At 49.7% G+C, this 19,635-nt stretch overlaps 8 protein-coding genes across 8 annotated transcripts; 3 read left to right on the top strand and 5 right to left on the bottom strand.

Moving 5' to 3' along the window:
• Positions 1 to 319: 319 nt before the first annotated feature.
• On the top strand, positions 320 to 2,392 carry N7474_002970 (fungal specific transcription factor domain-containing protein; the record flags this gene model as incomplete). The annotated part of the gene is made up of 5 exons (XM_057194385.1): positions 320 to 422; positions 474 to 679; positions 745 to 1,172; positions 1,224 to 1,826; positions 1,885 to 2,392. The coding sequence occupies 5 exons, from the start codon at positions 320 to 322 to the stop codon at positions 2,390 to 2,392; spliced, it is 1,848 nt and encodes a 615-aa protein (XP_057055740.1).
• Positions 2,393 to 3,669: 1,277 nt separating this feature from the next.
• N7474_002969 (HpcH/HpaI aldolase family protein) lies at positions 3,670 to 4,752 on the top strand (the record flags this gene model as incomplete). The annotated part of the gene is made up of 4 exons (XM_057194384.1): positions 3,670 to 3,831; positions 3,876 to 4,341; positions 4,414 to 4,575; positions 4,634 to 4,752. The coding sequence occupies 4 exons, from the start codon at positions 3,670 to 3,672 to the stop codon at positions 4,750 to 4,752; spliced, it is 909 nt and encodes a 302-aa protein (XP_057055739.1).
• Positions 4,753 to 5,028: 276 nt separating this feature from the next.
• Positions 5,029 to 6,958, bottom strand: N7474_002968 (uncharacterized protein; the record flags this gene model as incomplete). The annotated part of the gene is made up of 7 exons (XM_057194383.1): positions 5,029 to 5,097; positions 5,144 to 5,185; positions 5,248 to 5,367; positions 5,424 to 6,076; positions 6,133 to 6,549; positions 6,601 to 6,753; positions 6,811 to 6,958. 7 exons carry the CDS (start codon positions 6,956 to 6,958, stop codon positions 5,029 to 5,031), a joined length of 1,602 nt encoding a protein of 533 aa, XP_057055738.1.
• Positions 6,959 to 7,428: 470 nt separating this feature from the next.
• On the top strand, positions 7,429 to 9,382 carry N7474_002967 (uncharacterized protein; the record flags this gene model as incomplete). Its single annotated transcript, XM_057194382.1, has 10 exons — positions 7,429 to 7,577; positions 7,643 to 7,656; positions 7,721 to 7,793; positions 7,872 to 8,203; positions 8,283 to 8,426; positions 8,493 to 8,707; positions 8,779 to 8,976; positions 9,046 to 9,073; positions 9,132 to 9,247; positions 9,299 to 9,382. The coding sequence occupies 10 exons, from the start codon at positions 7,429 to 7,431 to the stop codon at positions 9,380 to 9,382; spliced, it is 1,353 nt and encodes a 450-aa protein (XP_057055737.1).
• A 696-nt stretch (positions 9,383 to 10,078) lies between these two features.
• N7474_002966 (uncharacterized protein) lies at positions 10,079 to 10,882 on the bottom strand (the record flags this gene model as incomplete). Its single annotated transcript, XM_057194381.1, has 4 exons — positions 10,079 to 10,264; positions 10,317 to 10,586; positions 10,643 to 10,720; positions 10,769 to 10,882. 4 exons carry the CDS (start codon positions 10,880 to 10,882, stop codon positions 10,079 to 10,081), a joined length of 648 nt encoding a protein of 215 aa, XP_057055736.1.
• A 4,097-nt stretch (positions 10,883 to 14,979) lies between these two features.
• N7474_002965 (uncharacterized protein) lies at positions 14,980 to 15,591 on the bottom strand (the record flags this gene model as incomplete). Its single annotated transcript, XM_057194380.1, has 1 exon — positions 14,980 to 15,591. The coding sequence occupies one exon, from the start codon at positions 15,589 to 15,591 to the stop codon at positions 14,980 to 14,982; it is 612 nt and encodes a 203-aa protein (XP_057055735.1).
• Positions 15,592 to 16,072: 481 nt separating this feature from the next.
• On the bottom strand, positions 16,073 to 16,777 carry N7474_002964 (Major facilitator superfamily domain general substrate transporter; the record flags this gene model as incomplete). Its single annotated transcript, XM_057194379.1, has 1 exon — positions 16,073 to 16,777. The coding sequence occupies one exon, from the start codon at positions 16,775 to 16,777 to the stop codon at positions 16,073 to 16,075; it is 705 nt and encodes a 234-aa protein (XP_057055734.1).
• A 261-nt stretch (positions 16,778 to 17,038) lies between these two features.
• On the bottom strand, positions 17,039 to 19,615 carry N7474_002963 (uncharacterized protein; the record flags this gene model as incomplete). Its single annotated transcript, XM_057194378.1, has 5 exons — positions 17,039 to 17,901; positions 17,963 to 19,277; positions 19,344 to 19,392; positions 19,444 to 19,451; positions 19,511 to 19,615. The coding sequence occupies 5 exons, from the start codon at positions 19,613 to 19,615 to the stop codon at positions 17,039 to 17,041; spliced, it is 2,340 nt and encodes a 779-aa protein (XP_057055733.1).
• Positions 19,616 to 19,635: the final 20 nt, after the last annotated feature.

Raw genomic sequence — 19,635 nt, 5'->3', positions numbered from 1 at the left:
TCCACAATTCGACCTGATCATCTCATTCCCGGCGATGCCCCGTTCGCGAGTCAGACCGGAGGACCGTAAGCGCTCGGCCACCGCTTGTATTCCCTGTAGGGCTTCAAAGAGGCGATGCGACTCGCATCAGCCGTGTCGGACGTGTGTCCGCAAGTATCTCGGCGGATCATGCGTATATGCCCCATTGCGGCAAGAGCTGCCGTCGGCAAATGGTCGACCGACGCTACTAGCTTCGGTCGCTTCACAGATACCACCATGGGGCGAACCAACTCGGTCTTCCGTTCAGCATCAATCACCTTTTGCTTCTAGACCTAGCGAGATGCTGCTAGCGCCTCCAGACGAGCAATTACAAAGCACACGAGACACTATTCCGTCCGGTGGACAGAGGCCTGTTATGATGTACAGTTCTACTGGTGAAAGATGTATGTGAGAAACACACTTTTGGGATTCGACTAACTGTTGGACCCTCAAAGTCTTTCTGGGAAATGAAGCAACCATATCGTTTATGAGATTTCTTCAGGAAATATTAAAGCGCTCCATTGGCACCAACAACTTCTCCGAAAACCAAGGTGGCCGCTTGATGTTTGAGGCTGAAATTCTGGACCCAGGAAAGGCAGACTTCGATGATGTTCTTCAAGAGTCTGAGAAGAGGGTCTATATTCAGTGCTTCTTGGGTGCTGTAAGTAGCTTTTCACATGCCACGGTTTCTCCTGTACCTCTTTTACGAATGATTCTCATGCAAAGATCCCTATAAAGTCTAGTGGGTTTCTGGATCTGTTCACCCAGACGGAAATGGAACATCTCCTGGCATTCTGCAGGCAATTCAAATCCCCGGGACCCAATCCAATCGGCGATATCGAAAGACAGCGGATCTCCTGCCTCTGCTTGATGATCGCAATCGGTGCTCAGTGTAGAGGTCGTGATGAGCAAGATCTTCAGTACGCGGCAAAGTATTTCTGCCGTGCTCGAAAACTGGCTTTTCAAGACATGTTCGAAGCGCCGACTGTCGACATGGCGCGCTCATTTATTCTGATGGCATTCTATATGCTCGGCGCTTGTCGTCGAAATTCGGCTTTAATGTACATTGGGGTCGCCTCCAAAGCCTGTGTCATCTTAGGATTGCATACGTCGGCGACCAGCAGTAGCATTTGTCGAGCGGAGGCGGAGGCCAGGTTTGCTTATCCCGCTGAGTTGATTATCACTGAAATCTGACTTTCTCAAAGATTACGCACCGGGAAGAGCATTCGCGTGCTTGATATGGTTTGCAGCACGATACTTGGGCGGCAGGAGAGCACTCCGCTCATTCAAGACGGTGCTAAAATCGGCAGTCCCGATCATGACATCAGCCATCGCTCGACTGCGTTGGGTGCTCTATATGGAGTGACCTCTGTGCTTGGGACCATTGTGAAGGAACTGGCCAGTAAACCCAGCTTGGACGTCAGTTCTGCAGAAAACTTTCTCCAAGCATTGCGCGAATGGAGCCATGGGCTTCCTCAAGCACTGCGTCAGGAACCTAGTGAAGAACCCGAGACGCGCGTCGATCCAAAATATAAGGAAATCATGATTGGCAATATCCATGTTGCGTGCATGTATTACTTCGCTGTCATTCTAGTCACACGTCAATTCTTAATCATGCACGTTGTGCCACGGATCGACGGCAAGAGACCGTACCGAATGGCTTCATACCGAGAAATCGATCGATCAAGGATAGACGAAAAGATTGCGGAGTTATCGGATGTGTGTTCTGGCGCTGCAGTATACATGACCCAGATATGCCGCGATGCAGCAGATTCTGGCATCCTGTTGGCCAACATGTGTATCCTGAAGTGCGAAAATGCCCCCAGATTATTATGACGATTGGTTGACGACTGACCGCGTTAACAGGGCATGGATATTTGCAGCGGGACTGGTGCTAGGATTCTCACTTCTCAGCGAGAACCAGGCAAGTTTAGAGCATTGCACAGCTTTCCACGGATCGCGCCACGTTCTCTGCTTGCTGGGACGTGTTAGCCCACAAGCTGATCAATATTACCGCATTTTGGGAAGTTTCTCAGAGGCTATAGACTTATATAAACAGCAGGTCCTGCGCCGACGACGAGAGTATGGCATACCTTATGTAGAGAAGCTTCTCTCTATCCGGCCGGAAAGCGGCCGCAAAAGTGACTGGCCAAATATTACTTCTCCTCCACCAAGCACATCGAGTGAAGGTTTGCGGCCCGACGATGGAGAGAGTGACGGCCAGGATTACATGACCTTGTCGCTCGATCTTGCAAATGAACAACAAGCTAGTGACTGGCTGCAGCTGACGAATAATGCCGACCCGCTGCTGCGCCTTTTCTTAGATGAAAATACTGGCATTCCCGGCTTCCTGTTAGCTGAAAGAACCGAATAAACTTCACGCCTCATAGCTGAGGCTAGGAAATTGGCAGAAGCTGCAGCCATAATAAGGCTAGCAAGGAGATATGCTTTGAGATCCTCGAAGCTTTCCATCGTCAACGACGAACACAGTACCTTGTCTTCAGTCCCTCTGGAGACCAGGGTTTATCACGGCCTGATGCACCAGGACCATTGCCATCTTGATTTCATACAATTACTGGACTGGTCATGTTCAAAGTTCCGACCCAAAACACTTTTGAATATCAGATATTGACACATTATATTGAAACCCGCCGGATAGGCCATAAGCCATAGAAGGGCTTTTTCATACGTCTCTAGCTTCTGGGTATAGCATACCAGGTCGTCACTACAGCTCCTTCGTATACGTATATGCCCAAGGTACTATTGGGTAATCTTGAGGTCAATTGACAACTCAGAGCAGCGAGCGGGTCGCGCCCCTTGGGCCATATCGGGTTGACATTGCCGGAGTAGAGCATTATTATGATTGGTGTTGATAGGAACAGAAATCCCGTATAAAAAGCCAGCGTTCTTTTAGCAGGCGGAAATATCCAATACATTGGTGCAGAGCTTTTGGGTAATTTTTATTATCCGAAACAGCTGTCTATATGCCGTAGATAAGGGCGTTGTAATCCCGAATGTAAATATGGCATATATACAGCATACTTGTTATATCTTCGCTCTCCAAGGCAAGGTATGCCTTCACATAGGCTCATTAAGACGCCTTGCTGCTTCTGACAACTGTTTAGAAATATATCGGATAGCTCACGGTCGAGTAGCTGGATAAACAGAAAAAGGTGCCGTGTTGGGGGGCACTTATGTGGGCCACAGCGGCGCCCTAGTAACCAACGCTCTGGTCTCTCTGCGCGAGGGTCCGGCGTCATGTTGGAGCTCCCCGCAGATTAGAACCTTCCAATTCCCAGTGGTATGGTTCCATCCAAGGTTATGCGCGAACGAACCCGACTCCCGCTCTAGAAAAGATCGAGGCGGGTCCAGCTCAGGGCTAGTCTGTTTGTGGTACCCCGAGGCGACGCTGTTAAACTCCGGGAGGGGCTGCGGAACAAAACTCACATTTTAGACCCCATATTCAGTAATTTGAACTCTGTACTTGTCGGCTCAACCCGCTGTCGGATCATGCACCTTGGGGTGCTATCCGCAGACTAGTACTAGGTGTACCGTATGTGCTTCCTCGGACACCTCACACAACGGTGCAAGGAAATGGTGCGAAATTAAGCTATAGTGCTTCTTCTGCGTCTCCTGCCAGAACTACTGAAAATGGCTACTACCTCTACGGCAGCGGAGGCGACCTCAACTGGGAAAACCAGGCTGCGGGTGTCGTTGGAAGCCGCTGCGGCGCGCCAGGGTCCATCTATTGGACAATGGCTTGAGTTTCCCGGCTACTCGCTGGCAAGGACTGTTTCGCAATTGGGAGAAGATGTAAGCTATTCTAGCACAAATTGGTGGGAAACACCGTCTTACAGCGCGGGCATATGCAGTGGGTATTAATCGACTGCGAACACGGGAATATCGACGATAGCGAGATGTACCTACAAGTCGGCGCAGTGTCTTCTTCAGGGATATCGCCGATTGTCCGTATTCCTGCAGCAGAGCCGTGGATGATGAAGAGAGCTCTTGACAGCGGTGCTCATGCAATCATGGTTCCAATGTGCGAAACCAAGGTAAAACAAACAGACAGAAAATCGTCTTGCCTCTCCTCTGACATTGCGCAGGACCAGGCGGAGGCGATCGTGCGAGGCTGCAAATATCCTTCAGCGCAATGGCCGCAAGCTGCTCGTGGGACTGGGGCCATGTTTGCTCCGGCTGCATTTAATCAAAATGGGCGAGAATACTTGGCCCGTGCTAATGATTCGGTCATGGTCATCGTTCAGATCGAGACCCGTCAGGCCGTTGAGAACTGCGAGGAGATTGCGTGCGTCGATGGCGTTGGTACGTAAAACCACGAGGTTCAGCAGCTTGTTGGCTAATTCCTGGCCTTCCTTTTTTCTTGCGTTTCTCCAGATATGCTTTTCGTGGGCCCAAATGATCTTGCGTCATCAATGGGATATTTTGCTTTTGACCATGCCCAGATTGCCGAAGTTCAGCATGCCTCGCAGCGTGTTCTCGATGCCGCGAAAGCTGCCGGGAAGTATGCGGGCCACTTCGCTTTATCGGCGGAGATCGGTACGTTGTCCTCCTCTCAAGATGCGTTTTAATCTAGCACGACTCATCATCTGTATAGCGTCCGAGAAATATATGCAAGGATTTGATTTTGTGAATTGTGGCGCTGATATAGTCGCCGTTACGGTGTGGATGTCGGAGGAAATGACAAAACTGAAGCGGCTGGTGACAAAAAAGTGAACACAAAATCACCCAGGTAGGCTTCGGGTCACGGTCGCGAAGGCATGGTTTTCGGTAAAGGTATATATCGTAGCCATACAGCCACCGCTCCGCTTAGTTTGCATTTTGAACTCTGCCTGATGAGAACAATGCCGTAGATCTCAGTTGGTAACGAAACCAGAAGCAGAAGAAAGGCAATGAAATTACTATGTTTTCTTTCCTCACTATTGTGATATCGTGTCCGAAGGCCCATGTGTAAACCAGAATGACCGAGAATTATATTATCGATCTGTGCTTCTACTGAAAGAATGTCTCTGCTCGCCAGTCCAAGGAACACACAAATTGGAAGTCGATCGCGACACGGTTCTGTTTGCCATAGAAAGTACATTCATAAGTTCCACGATGATCTCACAACTTCTGCCATCCTAGCGACACCTAACTCTATGTCATCTCTCTGTAATAGAATCCCGTTAGTGCGCGGCGCCCTATTAACCAAAGGGCGGACATGAGACTTACCGTCACCATGGCAAAGGAGAACCTGAAATGTGACGTTTCAGGTTCTGCTCCGCGAGCTTGGGTGCTGGCCTTATCCGCGCCTTGCCACGGGTGATAGTAAGACCCTGGAGTCAGAAGGACCTTGGGGGTTCAGTCAGCCGGCATCCAGGGAAAACTATGAATATGAGTGCTTATACCAAGTTCTCCGCAAACCTCATCCAGAGCTCCTTCGCAAAGGTCTGTTCGGGGTCTTCGATTTTGCTATTGTTCCGGAGTTCCTTGTATCGCGGGTTAGCAGAGAAATGAAACATCGCCCAGATGAACATCCCTCCCACAGGAGGCACAAAACTAAAGATCGGGATCGAGCCAGATCCTGTTTTTATTGCTGCCACGAGTCCGTCCGCATTGAGATCAGGGAATTCAGACGCGGGCAAGAGTCCGAAATTCTTTGCGAAGGCGCTTATCATCCAATCGCGTCGCATTTGGTACTGATTGCTCAGGTTCTGTAGCCAGGTAAGGTAACCATCGACCGTCCACTGGCGCAGGATTGATAAGACCACTGCTTGTGATAGGCCTGCGGGGTCCTGTGTTTCGACCTCTGTCGCCCGCAGTAGGCGCTCCGTAAAAGAAGAATTCGCTACGAAATATCCCAGCCGCAAACCTGGTGCGAGGCTTTTGCTGAACGACTCGAGACGGATCACTCGGCCCTGATAGTCGTAACGAAGGAAAGACGGGGCGAGAGTCTCCTTGAAGGCATCATTTGGTTGGAGTTCATATGATGCGCCGTTACCGGCCCCATATGTAGAGTATTGTATAAAATAGTATGGGTCATCCTCAACAATTATGATATCTGAACGTGATGAGCGGGAGCGTCAACAATCCTAGGGTAGGCAAACTTCGACCTACCATACTTCGAACAAATCGAATAGATCATCCGTTTTCTGTCCTCACGCATTGTAGTACCGCAAGGGTTGGAGCCCACGCCTACAAGGTAAAGCACATGTGGGCGCCGTACTCCTGGATGTGTCGCATTCCAATTAGCGAGCATTTGGTCAAGCGCATCGGGCCGGATGCCTTGATCGTCCATCGGAATCGGCGCAGCGAAATTTCCCAAAGGAATCCACAGAGCTTGAGCCGACGGGTACGTGAAGCTCTCGCAGAGGATGTGATCCCCTTCTTCACATAGCAGCCCAACTACCTTGCTCCATGCATTTGTGTTTCCCGGGTGCAGGAGAACCTCAACGTCGTTATATGGCGGTTGGTGGATCTGCAGGGTAAAATCCAAGCACCATTGGCGCAACTGCGGGTTTCCTGTACCATTGCCTAGGCTTCTATTAGCCCCCAATGAGGTAAAATAGGCCTAGTTCTGCTCACCGTACTGAAGGAAGTTGACTAGAGTCGGCGAGCCTGCCGTACTCGACAGTTCAAGAACGCTTTCGTCGTTAGATTCTAGAGCACGGCCAGCAGACACATTCGAAACCACAAAATTTGCTCTGTGGATTGGAAACAACGACGGATGCGGGAGGCCTGCATGAGAGGGTTTGAGCATTGATGAGCCATTAAGACAGTCATATTTGCGCTTACCTCCAGCGAAGCTGATCATTCCCTCCTGAGACATGAAGTGAATGATATCCTTCAGAGGGCTCGGCTGTCGAGCTTTCGACCTCGCATTGACATGATGCGAAAGGCAAATAGCGTTTTGCAAGTTGTTGCGTTGTTTCGCGTTTGCCATTGCTCGAGCGGATGAGGGCAAAACAGTAAGTTGCTGGCTAAAGTTCTTTACCTCGTGCAAAGCCCGTTCAGATAGGAAATCGATTTCAGGAGGGCGATAAACAGTCGGCTCGCTAGAAGAAATAACAAATCCAGCCACACACCAGCTGATTTTGGAGACATGAACCTTATCTCCCCGGTGGTAGCCCTGCGGGGATGCGGGTAGTGCACCAGGGTACTGCGGACATGGCCCTTCCCCACCCTCGTTGGGATGGTTGCCGACGCTGAGATAAGAGTCAATTGGATTGCGTTTATTCTTTATATTACGGCGAGTAACTAATCGAAATTTTCCTAATCCTCAAGTTGCGAACCCCATTCCAGTGGTTCTCTGTAGTGTTTCTTTGTCGACGTCTGCCTGCAGCGGAGAGAACCGAGATCAGTTCGCCCCTTATAGCCATACTAGCCCAGAATCTCAGCCGTCCCATGCGAACAATGGAGTCCAAAGTGCCCAGCGAAACCGCGTCGGTGCGGGATCTGGAGGGCAGTGGCGAGAAGCATGAGACCTCGACCTCCCACCGCTATGAGGATCCTTTTGGCGACGAGGAGTTCGCAGCCGTGAGATACAGGACTATGGCATGGTGGTAAGCCACCGTCACACAATCGCGGTGCTAATCACGAGCTTCACTGACGTAAATTTGGTGATTAGGCAATGCGGAATTAGTGAGGACATACACACCCGTATCCAATCTCCTCGTGAAGCTAATGCAGACTACGCCTGTGATAGTCATGGCGGCGATGACGGTGGGTTTAGGCATCTTGTCTCTTCCGTCAGTGGCTGCAACAGTCGGCCTCGCGCCGTAAGTGACAAGTGCCCGTCTCTCTTGCCTTTCTCTTGAGAGGTAGTAGCGCACGGAATGCTGAACCCTGGACGTTAGCGCCGTGATTCTTATTGTGGGCCTCGGCCTGATCGCCACGTACACTGGATATGTGCTCGGCCAGTTTAGACTGGCATATCCCCATGTGCACAACATGGCAGACGCGGGCGAAGTCCTCATAGGCCGTTTCGGCAGGGAACTTTTCGGCAATGCCCAGCTGATCGTCCTAATTTTCGTGATGGGCAGCCATATCCTCACATTTTCCATTATGATGAATACGCTTACAGATCACGGTGCTTGCACAATAATCTTCAACATTGTAGGAATGGCTCTGATGTTTCTTGGCAATCTCCCGCGGACACTGAAGAATGTCTCCTGGCTGTCAATTGGATGTAAGTATCAAAAGCTCCGCCAGGCAATGGAAAAGTTAGTTTAGATCAGCAGTTATCGCTAACAGCAACCCAATCCAAGCATTTATTGGTATCTTCAGTGCTGTCTTGGTCACGATGATTACCATTGCGATTCAGCATCCATGGAGAGGCGAGATTAAACCGACAAACAACACGAGCTTTTATCAGGGATTCGTCGCTGTCACTGATATTGTATTTGCGTACGGTAGGTTCTGCCAGTCGCCGCATTGAGTACCAGAGCGAGATAATCGTATTGACAATCTTCGTGCAGCGGGACATGTGAACTTTTTCAGCTTCATTTCGGAGATGAAGGATCCCAAGGAATACCCGAAAACTCTGTATCTGTTACAGTCTATAGACATTGTCTACTACGTGGTGGCTACAGTTGTGATTTACTACTATGGTGGTCAGAATGTTGCATCACCTGCATTAGGCTCACTGGGTCCGCTGATGAGCAAGGTTGCCTATGGCATTGCCATCCCAGAGGTGAGGCCCCACTTCCAGAGCAGCTTCGAAATGACCCTGTGTGTCTTGATCCACAAGCTCACGCTATACAGATCGTGATCGGCGGCGTTATTAACGGGCACGTTGCCAGTAAATATGTATATGTGCGCCTGTTTCGCGGCACCAATCACATGCACCAGCGTAACCTACTATCACTGGGCTCCTGGGTGCTGATTACCTTTAGCCTCTGGGTGATTGCCTGGGTCATCGCGGAGGGCATCCCTGTCTTCAACCCCCTCCTCGGCTTGGTGGTACGGACGACTTCCCATCTTCACGCTGGCCCTATTCATGGAGAGAATGCTAATCTAAGCTCTTGGCAGACTTCGTTATTTGCGAGCTGGTTTACTTGTAAGGGTCCCTTTCTTTATCGCCATGAATCGTTGGCCCTTGACTGACTTCTGTGCAGACGGCCTATGCGGCGTCTTCTGGTTCTTCCTAAACAAGGGACGGTGGTTCTCGTCGCCAAAATATATATTCTTGTCGGTCGTGAATATACTGATTTTCTGCCTTGGTGCATGTCTGGTATGTTAATCTACTCATTCTAACAATTATCTAGTGCTCACCACGGTATAGTGCGGCCTCGGTCTATACTCCTCTGGGAAGGCAATTCACGATAATAAGCGCATCGTCAGCTTTTCCTGTGCAAGTAACGCATAACTCACGTTTTGATGGTGCCTCGGGACGGCGGTAGCGGCTGTCTCTGAAAGGTTGTTGGCCCTTGTGCCGTATTCGTAGTTTTTCTCCTAGTATCTACGCGCATGAGTTTAGCTCCAACGACAAGATATGTGTTAATTCTTTCGCGTCGATAATTCTATCTTAATAGTCGTAGCTAGGGCTCGTATCCTCTTCTATATCTTGACGGAACACGAACCTCATTGGTGTCGTTGATTCCCCTTCTCTTTTGATAGCTAACGGTACAAGCTTGGTCGAAGCTGCTACACTACAGTGTCTAGTTTATCTTGCACGGACTGAGCCGTAGCTACCGAGGGATGGATCACGCAACTTCCATCACGACGTGCCGGCTCAATTGTCTGCATGCAAGGAAAGGGGAAGTGTGATGCCATATCCACATCTAAGGACAGATGCATGCCAACCGCTATTGCTTTGACCGACTTAGTGAAGATAACCACTGACCCTAGCTTTTCGCAACTTTGATGCGTCAGATAAATTTTCAAAAATATCGCAATCATCAGAAAATGCTGTCGCTTCCCGGGATATTCATACGGGCTGCGTAGTACTGGTCATGAAAAAAAAAAAAAAAAAAAAAAAAAAATTCTTTCTCGCAGTATGTACTGACTAGAACTTGAGTCCCTAATCTGGAAATGCACCAAGAAAAGGACTCAAATGATGGCTTCACTCTTTGAGCTGCCACCGCCCACTCTCAATATAATCGTTAATCCTGACATTCTCCCTAATACTCCTCCAAAGCGCCCACATTCGTGGATATTCCTCTTCAGTGATAGAGCCGGGTGGACACGGAATCCATTTGGTTATGAAACGATTCAGCCAGGTGAAAGCGTAAATGTCCGGCAATGAGGGCTAGAAATAGATCAGCACCCAATAGACGATTAACTGGCAAATCACAACTAACGTCTTCCCCTCCGTAAAACAAACCCCTACTTGCCAGTATATTCTCGTGCACCTTGAGGAACTTGGGAAACAAGTCCCAGAACTCTGCAGCGCCTCGCTTCTTTGAATCCTCATTGCTTGCCCGCCACACTTTCCACATAAACATGGCTATCATATCACTCCAAGCTGCATGATACATATCTAGCACGGCCGCCTCTAGCGGATTTGAACCGAGGAGGCCGAGTTCTGCAGCGAGGAAACGCTCCATGGTGTGACTTTCGGCAATTGACTCCTACATTGTTGCGATCAGCAGATTCTCGTTTCCTATCATGAGGCAAACCCCTGTACCCATTCGCCGGTGTCTTTTCGGACTTGGAGAACCGGTAATTGTCCTAGCGGAGTTGATCCCTTCTCTTTGTCCCAGTCCTACCGTGCCATGTTAGATGCATAACGACCGTAATTAAATATCAATACAATACTCGCCTCAGGGAATACGTTCTCATACTCTGCACCACTGATCTCAAGGATCAACCGGGTTGTCTCGGCGAGACCTTGCTGGCGGCGGTTGTAAACACGATATTTGGCCATTTTTGATAAGATGACCAAAAGAGTGTCTTGCTCTGAGGAGGATTAATATGATTGCAACGGATGTGATGTCGTACTTATAGTCAGAACGAGGGTCTAGGCCCGTGAAGCTGTCATCATGAAACACTGCTAAGCTCGTATCAAAACGTGGCTAAGCTTCGTATCCATCCCGAATCGTCCTAGCCTGGGCGATCTGACGTGAGAATCACCCCAAACGCTTATTGTACTCGGTCGATATTATTGCTCCGATCAACGATTTAATTCTCTTTTCGTTTGCTTTCGGGGTCTATGTAGATAAGAAAGGCCCTTTGAAGGGGTCTAAGAGATCATCAGCAATGGTAATATAGTTTGTACGGAGGGAGGATGACTCCATAAATTGAAACTGAATGGTACTAAATTCAGGGCCGACTTCTGCCATACTCTTCCTCCGCCAGCCGCAATGTAATTCTCAGCTATTCCGCCGGCCGTCCGGTTGGCGGAAGCACAATAGTCCTATGAGATTTCAGCGTCGCCTGACGTGGACAAACGGAGAAATCAATCAGAAACGCACTGGAGTTATAGTGGTTTTTGGTATTATATGATTTCCGCTTATTACAGTCGCGACCTTTATTGCCTTCCATGTCGAAAATAGAGACACGCTCTTTGAAACCTTAACCGCCTGATACGCTAAATTTAATGTGGATAGTGCGTAAATAGTAATTTTGTACTAAAAAGAGGGCTCAGAAACGATAGACATCGCGCTTCCTTGGCTTGAACCCTCATTCTACGATAGGTCCAGGGTATTCCGCATAGGTTCTAGATCATCATACTATTGCGTACTAGCAACTGAGACTGTATCGGTCTGATTAGGAATCGGTGGAACTTGCACCGCTTGCATAAGAGTAATATATGTATTTTGAGCATTAAAAGCTCTATAGGGCTTTTGTATCCGACCATCTATAGCTATGCTATTCCTCCTATCTAGGTTAGGGTTTGCATAGCCTCAAGATAAGTAGAACAAGTTGCCGAACCAGTCATTCGAAAATTTCTAGAGATCTGTGAAATCTCGTCAATAGAGCGCTAGACTGGGTTAGAGGCCTTCCTTGACTAATTATTTTCCTTTTCTCAATTATCTCATAGGCATGCCCTTTCGTCCTAATAAAATAATATTAGCTATAAAACTAAATTCATAGCGTTGAGCCTTGGAAGAAAGGAGAACTCTGTATGTAGTAAATCGTTACCGTTCAGAGTTAGCCTACTCGAGGGAGGGTCCTAACGCCACATGTCTATTAGTTGGCGGCCGCTTTATCCGTCTAATCGGATAAGCTGTAGGGTTCATGGCAGGTAACCGTTAGCCCCTTGCATATAGGTCCTGAGATACCTGTCCTTTCCCAGAGCGCGTTAGCGGCATTAAGAACAATTTTGCATAGACCGCTAGGGCTCATACACACATAGCTTGTAGCAAACCCATGTTTGAGTGTTTTAATGATTGGCGGATGCAAGTTGTGGAGCGGCTAGGTATGTTTCTTCAACTTGGTAAAATATAGCCGACTTAGCACCTTGGTATTAGTTCTCTCGCACGCGGCTGCCATAGCTAACATACCATCCGTCCGATAGCTGAGAATTAAGGAGCGCGCTCTGTGGTCCGCGTGTTGGTCTGAAATGTGAATTACATGGAGAAATGAATGCTTATATACATCTGTCCATACATCTACTGTTTCTGATCTTTAATTTAACACTCCTCCCAGCGACATCTCTCAATATCCACGCCACAGAAACACCTTATGGCGTGCTCGTTTGGGGACAAGGGGCTCTTTGAGAAAGAGCAAAAGGAAGAAGCCTGGAACAGGCACAGGGACTAGGAGTCAGAACATGAACACGGCAAAGCAATTCATTGGCGGGAAGTACGGGAGGGATAAAGCATCCGCGCCAAGAGCTAGCTCTGCGGGCAAGAACAACAAACTGTCGGCGGGCAACCCTTCGCACTGCGGGACCTGCCAAAACCATGAGAATGTCAACCATATGGTGAAGGACAGAATTTGCAGTAGTTGACAGATATGCAGTCATAGGAGATGTTGAGAGATAGTCTTGCAACATTGTTATTCTCGAGTCTGGCGACCGAAAGCCTGATGTAAGAGCATCCATACTTTTATTTTCAGCTGAACATGCATAGAAGCCTTTATTTCAATATTCGCCGATATCATCCCTGTTTCCGTTCCTGTCGTCGTCCTTTTTATTTTTATTTTTATTTTATTTTTTGTTGGTAAGGGGGGTTTCTCTATAGGGTTTCGAGCAATGCTGCCCAGAGGATCGAGGGTTATAGATCCCTCAGTGAAACACAACAAAGGGATGTAGAAAGCGGGCGATTAATTTTTTATTAAAGTACTCTAGCCACTGTTTTAAAACCTCTTTTTTTCATTCCTTCTACTAGTACATTGCATTATCTTCTATTCTACTGCTGCAGCAAGAGACCGAGCGAGGATGGCCCCTGATACCAACAGCACCCAGGATTCATAGATCCACAGATCTTTGCGTTATTTGGTTGTATAGACAATGCTCCCTCCACTCTTCGGACTAATTAGGACTAATTAGGCGCTATCGACAGTTTTACCTCTAGTTAATCTCAAAGTACGGCAAAGGAGTTCCCTTGGATCAGTACTTCACGAAATAACTAGTAACAATCTAATAGGAAGCTTCCTATATCTCGGATATCACGTCACATCGACTAGAGTAACGGAGGCAGGGTTGGGCAGGCCTCCAAAATCTGCTAAGAACAACAGGATAAATGCAGTGGCTATCGTCCTATCTGCCATATGTCCCAGCCCACGGCCTCCGCTGCGGTTATAGAGAACAAAAACGAGAGATAACCGAAAAGTGAGTGTCTTGCATTTCTGAGGCTAGAATCTCTTATAATGGTCGAATTAGGCGACTGAATGATCTGAATACGGAAGTCTAAGCGTCAAGAACTCTTTTGCGTGAGATATATCCCAAACCCGACGCTCCATGGAGAACCAATGATTTCACTTGCGAAAATTTCAGTTTTCGCAAAGCTCCACTGTCATTGGGCTTTATCGGTGAACACTCGGAAGTGTTATAGTTACGTCCGCTATCCTGTACCTGAAAACATGACGGTCCATCAGGCGCAGGCCAAGCGAAGTGGCCTTGCCCAGATCTCTTACTGCACAAGACTACGTATGCCGGAGACACTACTAAAGCCGAGAGTGGAATCCAAGCCACGCCGACGAGGTTGCTCAATGCACCTGCTAGGATATCACTTTCGGTGTTGGCAGTGTCTCCGGAATACGTAGCCTTGTTGCAGCAAGAGATCTGGGCTCGGCCTGTCATGTTTTGCGGGGCGCGATGCGCAGCCCGTCGGGAAGCTCTGGGCTTCCAGCTTTGTTAAGCGACAGCCATGGCTCAAGGCACGCTTTTGCGGAAGACACGACTATAAGGATACTCAATGCGAAGATACACAACGATTTGTGGCTGGTTTTCCCTCGTACACGACACGGTCGCGAAGTATACGGTGGCAGAGTCAGATATCAATAACTTTGACAAGTTTGGATTTATGATGGGCATTATCTCGACATAAATAGCAGTTACAAGAGCCGATAGGCGCTCGAATACAATGTTACTGCAATTTGAAGGTCGCGAGTGGGTTACAGTTATCCTAAGATATCAATTCGTAAGAACGGGCAATTCCTCCGATTATCATTATTGAAGGCAATCATCGCCTCTCGACCTGGTAGATCGATAGCCCCCTAAACAAAGATCGAGTAATTACTATATCTGAAAATGGCTAGACAACGAAGGAGAGAAGCTTTGAATGTATTCTCTGTTTTGACGAAATCGCGTAAGCCGCTCAGGTGATGGTGCTTCAGCACATTCAATTGACGGAGAACAATGACGAACCAGGCTCGATGGACTTTTACTGAATTATGACAATGACTCGTCGATTGTTACAACAAAATACGGTACAGCTTAGAAGGGAGTATGGGGGCACTAAAATTAGATTACTTCCTCTCAGATTAGGGTTCGGGATTTAATTTCCTGAGAAACTGATGTAGGTCATCCACAACCTTTACTATCTAAACGCGCCCTTCGTGCCGCCAGCCCATACTTCACGACTTCTTCTGCTTAACCGAGCGCCATTCGATTAAGAGACTTCCCACAATCGTCGTGCAAGCCAACGCGACAGCAAGGTACCAAGTATGCGTCAAGCTCCGCTCGATACCACCCAACACCTGATCCCACCGCTGGACAGGAACTCCCTTCTTAATATCACCAAGTCCGTGCTCTTCAATATACGCAGGTTTCAATCCTGGTATAACATCTGCCAGACTTGACGACAACTGATTCGTGAATATAACCTGCGCAATAGCGATAAACACCGCCGGGCCCAGGCTCTGCCCGAACAAGATGACCCCGATCCCCAGATTGACATCTGCGGCACTCAACGTTGTCTGAACAGCCGCTTGGGAGCCTTGGAAGCCGATGCCTCCACTGAAGCCGGCGAATCCGGAATAGAGGATGATCTGGGCGAGGGGTGTGTGGACATCGTATGTTGTCATCAAGCCCGCTGCAATCGGCATGCATATGGAGGCGAAGATCATAAAGGGAGCGTAGTAGCCGAACATCGTGGTACCGATGCCCTGAAGAAAGAGCCCGAGCATCATTCCAACGAGGATGGGGATCATCAGGTAGCCGCTCTCGCTTGGAGTCTGGCAGGGCATAGCATTGTCAGTGTACTTTCTTGTAGTCGCAAACTGGCCACCGTCTTACCCGGGATCGAACGACTTGATAGTAAGTTGGTAAATACCACTCCAAGACGTTCGTCATTGAATTAGTGCACGTCGTGAAGATGAATCCCGCGATGACACTTCGGCTTTTGATGATGCGGAAAGGGAGAGCAGCTGAATCTCCGCGTCGGTATTGATTGAAGATGAAGGCGGCGAGGAGCACGGCAAATACAATGAACAATCCAATGACTTTTCCGTCTGACCAAGGATACTTCGTCCCCGCCCAAGATAGCGCGACGAAGAGCGCTGTTAGGGACGGGATAAACAGGGCGTTACTGACGAGGTCGAGCTCTTTGATCTTCTGAGCCACTGTGAGGTCGTCCTCTTGGCGCGTTCTTGGATCTGAGAAGAGGAAAAACAGGGCCGCCAGCGATACAGCGCCAATAGGAAGGTTAATCCTACGAAGACGTCAGTGTCAAGATACCTTGATCCTGCCAGTGCCGAGAAGAGCATACCAAAAACACCATCTCCACCCCAGAGACTGGGTCAATGCACCACCAACTATAGGCGCAGCAATGATCGCAAGCGATTCCACACACGCCATCAAACCCGCAAACACGGGTCGCTTGTTGAGCGGCATAATATGCACCGCGACTGCAAAACACCCAGCCAACTCACCCGCGAACCCCATACCCGTTACTGCTCTCCCTACAATGAACATGGTCGATGAAGCAGCCGTGGCACAGAGTAAAGAGCCGACGAGGAATATCACATTGCTCGCCAAAAAGACGGCCTTGATTGAGAAGAGCTTATACAGCTTCGCGAACCCGAATTGGAACGCGCAGGTGCAGAGCCGAAATGCAGACGAGTACCAGCCTACGTCGGCGACGGTATGGAAGTGGTCAGTGATGCTCGGCACGGCCGTAGCGACGATGTTGGCATCTAGCCCTCCGAGAATAAGGATCATGCATATTGCGATGATGGTGAACCAAAATTTGGTGCCCGTTGGGTAGTTGGGCTCTGTGTCTGGGGTGGATTCGATGTTGAGAGGCTCAATTGTTCGTGCCGAGGCTGCCGTGGATGGTGATTGAATTTGCTGTTGCTGTTGCTGCAGATCGGGCAAGGCGGGTTTAGCTTCGTTCTCGAGAGAAAAGACCTCTGTTGTGGTTGTAGTCGCCATTGTACGAAACTCTCGAGAAAGGGAATAAGAGTAGAAAAGTCACCATGGTCATACACATGTGCGGGGCCAACTCCGAGGTCTCCTCCGCGGCTGATCCCCCAAGCAGTAACTATTCCACTACAGTTCGTCTCCCGCTGATCAAAGCTACGGAGCCGCACGTTTGTCTAGGTAATTAAATAGCCATGCCAAAGCTAAAAGCTAGATACTATCTTCGCTAAACTCGATGTTTTCCAAACCATCCCCCACCACCACTTTTACTACCTAACTATTCCAGTCATGCCAGAATTCATAGCTCATGACGGTATGGTCACAAAAAAGCAGAAGCAGTCTGTAGTGCCGCGAAGGGTGCCAGCCATGCCAGCGTTCCGGCGGATGGTAAGCCTGCGAGGCTTTGGCGTGGAGTTCCGGGAGAGTCGGTTTGATATCGGTTTGCTTGTGGTGTAGATCTGGTGGAGGGGAATCGGAGTCGGAGATTGAATTTGCCGATGAAGAAGAGACTGCGTCTGAGCTGGTGCCCTCAGCAGGAGATGAAGTAGCGCGTCGTGTGTGTGATTCATCGGGTTGTTGGGGTTGAGGAGCGGGAGAGGGGGTTGTAGAGGTGAATGACGAGGGTGGTTCGGGTGAGGAGGAAGGAGACGGTTCTTCTGCTGCTTCTGCTTCTGCTTCTGCGTCATCTCCTGGATTGAGAATGCGGTAATTGAATCTCAACCCGTCGGTAGGATCAACGTCTCTCGGGATAATGGGCACATCAGGCGGGACCTCAAATCCCGGCATGGGACTAGCCGCCATACCAAGCAGCGGCAGCATAGGACGCTCATCGTCGCGTTCCTGGGTAGCGAAGGGAACGATCCAGTCCACGCGAAAGGCATATCCGATTTTCTCTTGCCAGGTGAGCGAGATGATGGCGACACGCCCTTTCTGGGACGTGGCAAGGACAAGGCCGAGATCGGGGATGTACTTGATCATATTGAAGCGATCGCACGCATGGCTGATGCCCATGTTGAAGGTGCGTTGGGAGAGCGGCGCTTGGCAGACCATTTGGAAGTCTGGGCCGAGGGGGTAGGGTGCTAGGCTGATGTGGTGTTGGGAGAAGTGCATGACGGGGAAGAAGTCTGGGTCGTGGGCTGGATTGGATCTTGTTAATAGCTATATTTTCGGTAGTGATGTGTGGGTGGGTGTTCCTACGATGGATTGCATGGAGTCCTAGCAGGTCCATGTCGTGCATGATGTTAGTATCCTGATCGGATGATGGATCGACATTGAGAAACGGCGGCACTCTCAAGTGCTCGTTGTCTTCTGGGAAGATGTCGGCAAAGGGCTGTTCTACGCGGACCACGCGGCGATTAAAATCGCTCTGTTCATCTTCGGGCCATTCCCTGGGCCCATGAAACGGTTCTTCGTCTTCGACTTGGCTCGAAGACGGCGAAGATGAAAGGTCCTCATCTGACAAGCACGGTCGACGCTTGTCATTCACGCAGCAATCAGCAGACAACAGATCGTCAGGCAGGAGCTCCGGCGGGACGTGTTTCTCCGTGGAGACGCCGAACAGAAACATCTGCGAGGAATCCGGGATCCCGCGAAGCGCCTTTTGTACATCCAGCACAATACGGCCTTCCATTCCCAACTGCTCCGGCTCACAGCCACATGCCTCTTCTGCAGAATGATGCCATCGAAACGTTCGTGGGTCGAGAGGTAGCACCGACCAGCCCATTTGCCGGGGCTCGTTCAATGGATCTCCGGGATAATACCACTGGACTGGTCCGGTCTCGTCCCAGATTCTCCACACAAGGACCCGGTTGCTGATATCGGTGCTGACCATCCACATGCCATTGGGGTCGAGATCGAAATTCGCAAAGGATATGCAGGGGATGTTATCATGGTGGCCGGAGTAGGTGAGTCGGAGATTGCGAGACCGGTGGTTGGGCATGAGCTTCTGCAGCTGCCGCAGCTTCTTACTAGTCTCTATGAGCACCCAGGTCTGCTCTTGCTCATCCATTTCCAAGTCCTGTTGTGGGTGGCGCACGTCGTCTCCGGAAGTGGGATCCACAAGCGCGAATGCAAAGACGGTGATCAGACCCGTGTTGGAGCTCACGGCAATCAGCCGCGCAAATTTGTGAGTCGCCAAGCCCCAAGCACTTCTGCCAACGTGCTCGACGAAGAAGGGGCTGGCTTCGGCACCGTCGTAGGGACGCGTGTAGTTGTTCTTCGTGCAGCGATTGATTGCCGAGAAGATCGCTTCCACCTGGTAGCCGCACACATTGCCCGAGTCCGTCACCAGCAGCAGAACTTCATCGAGACCCAAATCGTCCACGAGAATGTTGTTGATTGTATGGGGGTTCGAAGGATCGATGTACCCGCTGGCTTGGGACTCTTTCATCACGGGAGTGATGACCATCTCGGCTTGCGCTCCCAATAGCTGCCCCGGGCCAGTCGGTACCCAGACGTAGATGTCACAGCCATATGCCACGAAAAGCAGATTTCGCCGTTGCGAAAGAGCCGCCTTGCAGGAATGTCAGCTCGCCGGCCCCGTATCAATTGCGTTTGGTGTTGACTAGGTTCCACCTACCAGATTGCTTCTCCAAGTGGCTATAGTTGGACCGTTTGTGTCATCTCGCCTTCCAAAACCATCAGTTCAGCTGTCGCGTGTTCGATGACGTCGGACCTACCGTGGAAACTATAGTCAAGTCAGCTCATGCTCCAAGTAACTACATCAACATTCCCGTAAAAACATACCCGCTGTTCCTTTTTCTCCACATTCAAAGCCTCAAGCTGCGGCCGTGTCACCCTTCTCACCTCTGGAACGACCTTCATCGCACCGCCGAGAGTGAGGGACTCCATGATCTGCCGCTATCACTGAG

Source organism: Penicillium riverlandense, assembly GCF_028828495.1.
Source record: "Penicillium riverlandense strain IBT 135883 chromosome Unknown utg000002l_segment0_segment0, whole genome shotgun sequence".
NCBI lineage: Eukaryota > Fungi > Ascomycota > Eurotiomycetes > Eurotiales > Aspergillaceae > Penicillium > Penicillium riverlandense.
Note: the sequence above shows the minus strand (reverse complement) of the source record. Positions and strands in the feature narration are given on the sequence as shown.